Below are 10,905 nucleotides of genomic sequence, written 5' to 3' on the forward strand. Positions count from 1 at the left end.
CAGCTTTAGCAGGCTCGTGTATTGGGATCTTTAAAACAGGCAGGATAACACATACTACAGCTTTAGCAGGCTCGTGTATTGGGATCTTTAAAACAGGCAGGATAACACATACTACAGCTTTAGAGGGCTCGTGTATTGGGATCTTTAAAACAGGCAGGATAACACATACTACAGCTTTAGCAGGCTCGTGTATTGGGATCTTTAAAACAGGCAGGATAACACATACTACAGCTTTAGCAGGCTCGTGTATTGGGATCTTTAAAACAGGCAGGATAACACGTACTACAGCTTTAGCTTTACAGGCTCGTGTATTGGGATCTTTAAAACAGGCAGGATAACACATACTACAGCTTTAGCAGGCTCGTGTATTGGGATCTTTAAAACAGGCAGGATAACACATACTACAGCTTTAGCAGGCTCGTGTATTGGGATCTTTAAAACAGGCAGGATAACACATACTACAGCTTTAGCGGGCTCGTGTATTGGGATCTTTAAAACAGGCAGGATAACACATACTACAGCTTTAGCAGGCTCGTGTATTGGGATCTTTAAAACAGGCAGGATAACACATACTACAGCTTTAGCAGGATCGTAGGAAAATGGGAATCTCGAGGACGAAAACGTAATCTTTTGTGTGTGTCCTACTCAGTATAAATAAACATACTAATATGGCTTGTTTCTCACACTACAGACTACCCCCACCACCAGAGATTTGCTCCTACCCCAACTCTAATACACCCTGCAACTGAGTGTATCTAAACGACAAAACCGTATTCCGTAATCAAAACTGTATCTTTATACAAGGCAATATCGCAATAAGGGGTAGCCAAACTTGCTGCTGCAAACCGGTACTGGGACACGAACCCAGTGCCTACCAGGCATGAAGCCTGGTGACATGACCTGCGAGTCCTCGAGAGTGGTAACCACCCCATTGACTAAGCACTCTCTCTACTGCGGTATTGTGCAGTCAATATTGGATTCCTCGCCTAGATGGCGCTATAAATCATCTCACTGTACAAGCGTTTTGGTTTCTGCGGAATTCCACTTGAGACCCTGTAACAAGGTGACCATTTTCTTGGTATATACACTGTTTAAAACAACACGTTAAGATTGTGTATCATTCGTTAACACACCAGGACCGTCGTTTGTTAATGTATACCTGCATGTTGCGACTGGAAGATCCTGATCGAGTGGTTGTCATGGGAGACAAATTAAGGGCGAATATATTGATCCGGACAGATTGCCGTTTGTGTTTGCAAATACCTTCATGTTTCCAGAGTTCACACTGACCAGACGGGCTGATGTCATGCAAGTAATACTGTGACGATGCAATAACAGACTCATTCACGTGTGTGTCATGTGTGTCTATTTGTGTAACTCTCTCTCTCTCTCTCTCTCTCTCTCTCTCTCTCTCTCTCTCTCTCTCTCTCTCTCTCTCTCTCCCATATCTCTCTCTCTCGCTCACTCTCTGTCTCTCTTCGTCTCTCTGCCTCTCCCCCTCCCCCCCCCCCCCCCCTCTCTCTCGCTCACTCTCTCTGATAATATTTACATTATTTTATCTTACACATTGGTTACAACATGCCATGTCATTAGGTACTTATAGTTCTCACCTATAATGTTTTTGGTCGACATGATTTGGTAAACTAAACATGCAAAATGATGTCACGTATTTTGTGCCATAGCAATACTAATACTAGTATGTAGAGTGGTGTACATAGTTTCAGTAGGCTTACATATATTTCGAAAATAATAGGAGGGTTCTTCTGGTTTTCTTCTTCTTGTGAAAATTAAAACATAGCTGGGTAATAAATAAAACAATAAACTCGACTGCATCAAGCTTATGTCATTCGAGAAATAATTTTCATTATAAATAACTAGTGAAAATTATTTCACTTGGGACGTATACTTGATAATAATTGGTATTGTCTATGAAACCATTTGTGATTAACGGGTTTCGTATATCGGACTAATTTACTGCCCGACGTCCAACAAAGAAAACATTTAAAACCTTCGATTTGTAGCAATAAACCAATCAGCTCTGTCCTTACCAAGCAGCTTAGAAGCTTGGTATAATTAGAATGATTTTATGAATGTAACTTGGCAACCAACTAGACACTGAGAACACTTTAGCAACCAGGTTTGAGCAATGTTTTATCAATTTAGGCCCAATTATATCAGCTCTGTACAGATGACATTGTATTTGGTTTTCGACTTTTAAAATTATTTTCAGATGTTATTTTGACAAAAGATGACATGACTTCTAAAAGCCACGCCAATGGAGATAACAGTGTTCTGTCCTTTCACGGTAAAGATGGCGCAGCTAGACTGGCATCAGTAGCTTTCGGCGTGACCCAGGACATAATTCTACAGAAGGTCAGGGAATCCATGTCGAGGCTAACCTCCGCACCAAACATCACGACAGACTCCTTGTATAACGATCTCAGATACATCTGGCAACACCTTCAAAAAGCCGACTGCCATTTCAGAGCTAGACTACTGGTTGCTCTGAACGACCAAGGGATTGTCCAGGTTGTCCAGAAGAGCTGGGAAACTGTAGGACATATTGTTGGCACTGATAACGATGCCAGTGATTCGTGGAAGTGTATTCGGCTTGCTACGTCATTGCTGTGGATAGCATCAGACGCCCTTGCAGAAACATGTCGCGAGGTAACACACTCAGGGCTTCTGTTGACAGTTGTTAAACATTTGCGAAGTATGTCCAGCAACAATGTGCTAGACAAACCCAGAAAGCTATACTTTCTAAAGGCGATGCTGGGACTCTGCCACAACGTTGTGCGGAATCACACAGAAGGCAAAGATGTACTGAAAACCGCACACGGAGTTGAGATTCTCAAACAGCTGTATTGTTCGGCTAACTCAACCAACATGATGCTGAAAGCCAAATCCCTGATCGTCCTGTCGTATCTGGTGGATGAGAAGGAGAGCGAGGTAATCCACGCCTCATCTGACACGATCAGCTTCATCCTGGGTATCCTCGACGCTAGCTTGTCGTCTGCAGACCACGCCTCCACTAAATACGGGATGAATTCTCTCGAGATCGTGCTGGGTCTGAATAACATCGCGCTGCATGACACCAACAAGTTGACGGTGGTGCGGTGTGGCGCTGTGTCCATGTACACCCAGCTCCTGGAGTCGTCGGACCCGCAGGAGCAGACGGCCGCTGGGAATGGCGTCTGGTGTCTGTCTTTTGTCAAGGAGAACAAGCTGTGGATCAAAGAGGAGCAGCAGTGTATAAAAGGTAGGCACACGTAACTGTTCAACGCATACTAAATACAGCACGATTACACAGGATGCATTGACTAATGATAACAATGCATTTGAACTACCTCTCTAATACACACTTGCACTCGCACCCACGGAGTCCGACAAAGGAATACCGGCTAACTCTACCCAATCCCCCCCAAAAAGGTTCGAGCAAGGAGCTACCTTTCGATCAACTACGTTAAATCATCCAATTAGCTCCATTTTCAATTTTTTATGAACCGCTTTAAATTATGCATCACAATTACCCTCAAGAAACTACACAACAAATTCTATTTGACTTTAATCCTACTAATTTGCTCATTCAATAGCAAGAAAACCAACTCTCGGCCGCTACCGACCCTGGCCATATAACGCTTCAACGTATTCTGTTGTGTCGCATTATAACGTTAGCCTACATTGCGTTACGTTGGGATACGTTGCGATGTGTTGCGTTGCCTTGCACTTGCATTGCTTTGCACTTCAAAAGCTGTTTATTAAAAACACTTATTAATATATATATATATTAGCATTAAATGTCTACAGAATAGTTCAGTATGTCTGAAATCATATTTATTATACTCTGCTGTGCTATGCTTTGGTGTGAAATCCAAATACAAATGTTTTTACATGCCCACATCCTTCCGGTTTACCCTAGGCCCTGCTTCTGGTATGACCGATAACTTGACTCAGTATATGGTGTGATGTATGGTGCTGTGCAGTTTTATATCGCGTTGTTTGTCGCATTGCGATGTGCTGCGTTATACGCTGTACTCTAGTGTACTGCACTATGCTTCAAAACAACAAAACACAGAACAGACACGAGGACAGGGCCCAATTTCACTAAACATCGTAAGCCTAGTATTACATGTAAACGTAAATTTACGACTAAACCACAATTCGTATTACTATTATAGTATAATAAATACAGTTAGAAGTACACATATTTCATTTTCTTTTGTCCTTAAAATGCTCCATCTTCCATAATGATATAATTTTCTGTGTGAAATATATGTCAAACACGCGTAAACCAACGGCCTGTATAACTGCTAGTCGCAGACGTAAACTTACGATGCTTTGTGAAATTGGCTCCAGTTTCCTTTCAAGACAATAGTTGGATATTGTTGGCTGTAGCCTATTGGGTTCAACTAGAATGAATAAGCATACAGTTTGTTTCATGTATTTTAGCTCTAAAGGGCGTACCATCTTTGCGACTGTTTGAAACGGTTGCATTTCTGTCTGGAAGAAAACAAGACCACATTGGACGTGGGGTTAATTTTTAAAATTTAATTATTCTTTCAAATCTGATATTTGAAGCAATTATCTGTGTGCCAAACGTTAACCACTAAGTAATGGTCGTAGTTTAAAATATGCCTGGGTGTCTTTAAGAAGTATTGTCTATCCAAGTATTTGCGAATAACAACCTATTTTGTCTTTCTTACTACCATATAGCTCTTCGGTGCCTAGCCAATAAAGGAAATACCCCAGCCGGTCACGCAGCCAGAGGTGCATTGTGGGAAATATTTCGAGATGTTGAAATATCCCACAGAGAAGGTAATTTATACATGTTTATACTTGGTTGTTTGTTTTGTTTAACAACACTATTAAAGCACATTGATTTATTAATCATCGGCTATTAGATGTCAAACATTTGGTAATTTTTGACGTATAGGCCTAGTCTTAGAGAGAAAATCAGCTACAATTTTACATTAGTAGCAAGGGATCTTTTATATGCAGCATCCCACAGACAGGATAGCACATACCACGGCCTTTGATATACCAGTCGTGGTGCACTGGCTGAAACGAGAAATAACTCAATGTGCATGTCGACAGGGATCGATCCCAGACCGACTGCGCATCAAGCGAGTGCATTACTACTGGGCTACGTCCCGCCCCCTGTATACAGAACGTTGTCTAAAGTATCTCGAATGTTACAATATCAGGATACCAAACACTGGAGCAGCAATATAATATCAAGTACAGCTGTAGTATTACAAAGAAAGTAAAAATCGTTATGCGTCTGGACGAGAATTGATTCATTCTTTTGTTCTTGTTTCTTTTTACTTTAAACTATTTTATTAGAATTTGATTCTCTCTGTGTTTCTATCTGTTTTTCTATCTCCGTCTGTGTGTCTGTCTCTGTCTGTCTGTCTGTCCGTCTGTCCGTCTGTGTCTCTCTCTCTCTCTCTCTCTCTCTCTCTCTCTCTCTCTCTCTCTCTCTCTCTCTCTCTCTCTCTCTCTCTCTCTCTCTCTCTCTCTCTCTCTCTCTCTCTCTCTCTCTCTCTCCCGACCGACCGACCGACCGACCGACCAACCAAATGTCGAAATAACCACGTTAGATACCGAACTGTATTTCAGAGCAAGAAGCTAACGCCCGTCACGTGATGATAAGCTACCAATGGGAGTCTCAGTCTATCATGGTCATGGTGAAGGACAGACTCAAACAGGCCGGGTACAAAGTGTGGATGGATGTGGAATTCATGAGTATGGAATAAAAATTTACTCTTTAACACGGGCATAGCCAGTGGGGAGGGGGTATTGGGACCATTCCATCCCAACTCTCATTAATTACATCTCTTTTCCCTCTACCTCTTACATGTTTCTGTCGCTCCATAACATGTCTAAAACCTGTGTGGGTACCCACTTCCAATGTGGATGGTTGCACAATATTAACATTCTGGCTACGTCAGTGATCTTTAATCTTATAGTCACTGTTAATTCCATATTTTCAGATTATTAGGTAATGCAAAGTATACACATACTAAATTTATTCTTGATTTTATTTAATAAATATCAGCTAGCGAAGAGGCACTCTTGAAATCAGCTCTTATGGTTCTGACAAAAGAAATAACGTATTAAAAATCGTAGCCCTGTACAGAACAGTCTAAAAGACGTTTTGATGAGGTCATGGCTCATCCTATGTCACTGGCAGGTGCTTCGTCTGTAGGAAAACTGCCACTTCCACAGGGCGATACATCCTTTCTACTGCGTTTACGAGGACTGCCACTCCAATGATTGGTTTTACAAATATAAACCTTCACATGACAAAACAAAGGACATTTCATGTACACGCAGTTTTTGACCATGAACAATAATTCCATATGTAATACTTCTTCAGAACATCTTTCTAAAATCAGGGAATAATTACAGTTAATATTAATAAGGATTTCACAATTGACCATAGGCCAAATATCACTTAGAACCCAACGATCAATCTTTGATTATACTCCATCATCGGAACGGTCATTTAAAATAAATTCTTATGTGGAAATTAATGGAAGTACAATTAATCTGAATTTCTTTTATATATACAAAGTACGTGTAGTTTTTAAATTACAGGTGGGTCGACATTGGAGGCCATGGCTCTGGCCGTGGAAAAAGCGGCCGTCATCCTGATATGTATGACAGAGAAATACAAGGAGAGTCCAAGCTGCCGAACAGGTAACAACAACCTAGACAGAGACCTCGGAATGTGGGAGGGGGGGGGGGGGGGGGGGGGAGGAGGATGCGCCTGAATCCTCCTAAAAGGTTCTATTCCTCGATACATTTATTTTAATCCCCAAACAGCCCGTCGAAGTGCCAGCGCCCCCTCCCGACCTTCAAATACACTCGGGCCCTGTTAGATAATTCTTGAACACGTAATATTGGTCGATATTTAACTTTTTAAACAGATTAAAAAAAGAAAAAAGAAAAAACAGAAACAAACCCCCAAAAAGGTAAATTGTATCATTGCAGGGCCCTGTTACCAAAAATTATCATTATTATGGAAATACGTTATAATATATATATATATGTTTTTAAAATATTAATAAATAAGTTATGTACATATAGATTCAAAATTCATAATGTTTAGAAAGTATTTAATTATAAATTCGAGTTCATGCACTGCTTGTATAGATGGGGAAGGTGATACTAACTAATAAAGGTACACATATTTTACATCGTATCATCGTTTGGCTTGTCTGTTATTTTCTTATCACTGTAAACAAAATTATTGATTTCCCTGGAAAATATACCCTCCCCAACAACCCCTCCCCCCGCCAACAAAACAACAGTAAAACAACATCAATCCTAAAATAAAGAAATAACAACAAACAAACAAAACAAAAGCGATAATAGCATAACATGAATTTATTATTCTCTGCGAAGAACACATAGTCAAGTTAAAATTTTAAATATATTAATATTCCATTGAATAGTTCTCTGTTCAAATTATAGAATCAGAATATGTATTCCGTCTGCGAAAAGACATCGTCCCACTTCGCCTGCAGCACAAGTACCAACCAGACGGCTGGCTGGGCATGCTGGTGGGAAGCAGACTCTATTTTGACTTCTCCAGTGAAGAGCTCGTTGACAAACAGATGCCAAAACTCATCAAGGAGCTGGGAACGCGGGGATTCATCGAAAGGCCACTCGAAGATGCTATAGATGGTAATCTGTTATTTCCACCTCCTCTGTACTGTACCTGTGGTGTTACTATAGGCCTGTTTGTACTTGTAAATATATTATTATATTACCTCATGTACCATGTATATGGTCTGAGTGAATAAAGAATTGAAAATTTAATTGAAATACAAGATCTCTTCCTGCTGTTTGGTATGATGTTCTGCTGGTACAGCAGGGTTTGATCTCACACTGTACCAAATGCCGTTTCAAACCTAATAACCGGTTATAATCGGTTTGCACCAACCGATTAACTTTCGATTGCACAATTGGTCAATCTAATTAAAATTAGCTCCACTATTACATGTGGATCTAAAGACAGCCAGTTGGAGCTCATGTCCACCAATCAAAACCTTACTTGCAGAATCCTGCCAGTGATTTAAAAATAATTTGAAAACATTCCGAATTATCCTGAGGGTATACGACATGTTTCCTGTGAATTACGAATGCCTTAAAACATGTTTTATTTTATAAAATAAATAATTTGTAATGTAAAACTGAAGACTGATTTAGTTTTTTTAAATTTTATAAATAAATAAATAATTTTTAATGTAAAATTGAAGACTGATAACCCACCCCGTACGTATTGGTATGGTTCGCTGTACTGCGGCCACTAAAATAGACTCGCCCGATATTTTTAGAATTTGTATGCTCCCAAATAACGTTATAAAAGGCGAAGTGTGATTGGTCAATATTTAAATTATTATTTACAGACGAAATGTTACCTGGACATTGGGGACTACGCAGTGTTGTTAGTTTTAAATCACTGGCAGGATTCTGCCAGTAAGGTTTTGATTGGTGGACATGAGCTCCAACTGGCTGTCTTTAGATCCACATATAATAGTGGAGCTAATTTTAATTAGATTGACAATTGGTTAGAATCATATAAACATTAGAAGGATTTGAATTATAAACACCATGCACCTGTGTTCACTAGAATATACCCTAATAATCGCTATTTTACCTGTAATAACTATTTTCTTCTTTTTTATTCATCTAAACATTCATTTCAACTTATTTTCGTGTTTATATCCAATTAAGCTTCAAGCACGCTGTCCTGGGCACACACCTCAGCTATCTGGGCTGTCTGTCCAGGACAGTGGTTAGTGAGAGAGAAGTGGATGTAGTGGCCTTACACCTACCCATTGAGCCCTTAATAAGAACTCGCTCTGGGTTGGAACCGGTACCGGGCTGCGAATCCTGTACCTACCAGCCTGTAGTCCGATGGCTTAACCACTGCGCCACCGAGGCCGGTTCATCTAAACAAACACCAGACCCAACATATTTACATCAATTCCATCTTCTAACTGGAGGAATAATTACAGTTAAGTTTTCCACACAATCGATTATGGGCTTTTATAGTCGACCATCACACAGAAGAGCAAAACCAACCAATGTTCGATTATAACGAGAGGTACAACGCTACTGGTCCGGCCTTTCTCACTAACCATGAACACTGTTCTAGATAGCTGAGGCGGGTACCCAGTACAGCAGGCTTGAACCTTGATTAAATATTAGCACGAAAATAACAAACAATAATGAACAAACATTATCTTTTAGTTTGTAGTGAAATGTTACATGAGTGGCCGTTAGATACCATTTATCTTACAACGAGTTGTTTTAAAATGTATCTAACGAGCGAAAGCGACTTTGATACGTTTGTAAACAACCAGTTGTGAGATGAATGGTATCTAACAGACACAAATGTATTATTCTATTTCTTACATATCCTAAAAAAACCCAGGTTTTAAGCAAATTTTAGCATCTTTTTCGACTAAAAGTTATTTACTGCCGGTGCACTTGTAGCCGACTTACGCCTCACAGACGCATGATTGCCAAGTTAACTATACGTCACAGTGTAATCGATTTCCACCGTGCTGTTTTTTTTTTATTGGACGTATGGCATTGGTGACCTGGTCATCACCTAGGAGCAGCCAGTCGTATGTCTTGAAATTGTTAACACATGTACGTGTATTAACAACCATGTGTCACCAAAAATAACGCACGGTGTTCTCACCAACGGGTGTGTAAGAAAACGTACTAATGGAAGCAGCAATGGGTAGTTGTTAGCTGACGTGGTGGGGAAACATAGCAACACAATATTTTTGTATTCATAAAAAAAAAAGGATTTCTGGCTTATTTTTTGTCAGTTTTATCTTTCTTTTAATGCAGGGATTCCAATAACACAGATACCCGAAAAAGCTGTCCATTCAGAAAAGTCCAGTCAAGGTGTAACGTCCTGGTCGAGAAACGTGGTCCGTGATTGGTTGGAAAATATTGGCTTGAAGAGTTTAGCTGACAGGCTAGTAATTCAAATTTGTATTATAATAATAATAATAATAATAATAATAATAATAATTATTATTATTATTTTATTATTATTATTATTAATTTATTTATTTATTTATTTGACCAACTAACAAAAGGACACAGCAGAAATTACTTTTGTAAATTTATTTATGCTATTTCATTGCTCATCATTGTTATTTTATTTTTTTATTTTATTTTAAAATTTTGTACTATTCATACTTTAATTATTGTTGCTGTTTTGTTTTTTCTTGTTTACTAGGGTTTTTTTCTTCTTTTTTGTTTTGTTTTGTTGTTCGGATCGAATTCACAATTCAATCTGTGTCCAAATATCTGGGCGATACTGAGAAGAGAGCATCACCTCCACACCCTTCTCTCCACAAAGAAGACAGAAACAAATATAGAAAGAAAGAACAACAACGAAAAAAGATGACATTTTTATGTGAACCCATATCTCAATAATATTCTATTTAAATGTTTATTTTCATAAAATCTAGTTTGTTTTGCAGGCTTACTGATGTGGACGGGATGCTGCTATCAGAGATGATTAAACTGGAAAGAAAATCGCCGGAGTTTTTCTACCACTCGCTCAAGTCAGACTTCTCGCTCAGTTTCTGTGATATTTTAAAACTTTCCAGGGGACTCAGTCAGTTACAGTTGTAAAACAAATTATAATAAAAACTTGTCTATAAGTGTTGTTTGATATCATTACAGAAAGGAACGAATGTAAGAAGTTTCTTTTCAGCAGGAAGTTGGAAAATAGCGGCGTTTATGTGTCGTCTTAGTCTAGCCTCTGCCGCCACATGTGCTGCTCTTTTCAGCCACTGGCCTAACCGTGTGTGTGTGTGTGTGTGTGGGAGAGAGAGAGAGAGAGAGAGAGAGAGAGAGAGAGAG

At 39.4% G+C, this 10,905-nt stretch overlaps 1 protein-coding gene across 1 annotated transcript; it reads left to right on the plus strand.

Moving 5' to 3' along the window:
- The first annotated feature begins 1,014 nt into the window (after positions 1-1,014).
- Positions 1,015-10,703, plus strand: LOC121369460. The gene is made up of 8 exons (XM_041494560.1): positions 1,015-1,348; positions 2,231-3,259; positions 4,714-4,815; positions 5,620-5,745; positions 6,601-6,702; positions 7,480-7,692; positions 9,877-10,006; positions 10,521-10,703. The coding sequence occupies exons 2-8, from the start codon at positions 2,254-2,256 to the stop codon at positions 10,672-10,674; spliced, it is 1,833 nt and encodes a 610-aa protein (XP_041350494.1). The 5' UTR covers positions 1,015-1,348; positions 2,231-2,253; the 3' UTR covers positions 10,675-10,703.
- Positions 10,704-10,905: the final 202 nt, after the last annotated feature.

The sequence above is a fragment of the Gigantopelta aegis genome, chromosome 3 (genome assembly GCF_016097555.1).
Source record: "Gigantopelta aegis isolate Gae_Host chromosome 3, Gae_host_genome, whole genome shotgun sequence".
NCBI lineage: Eukaryota > Metazoa > Mollusca > Gastropoda > Neomphalida > Peltospiridae > Gigantopelta > Gigantopelta aegis.

Bases quoted from the DNA above. Each gene is read 5' to 3' on its own strand.
- LOC121369460 (XM_041494560.1), top strand. From the start codon at position 2,254: ATGACTTCTAAAAGCCACGCCAATGGAGATAACAGTGTTCTGTCCTTT. The intron at 4,816-5,619 runs GTAATTTATACA...ACTGTATTTCAG, and splicing joins TGAAATATCCCACAGAGAAG to AGCAAGAAGCTAACGCCCGT. The intron at 7,693-9,876 runs GTAATCTGTTAT...CTTTTAATGCAG, and splicing joins ACTCGAAGATGCTATAGATG to GGATTCCAATAACACAGATA.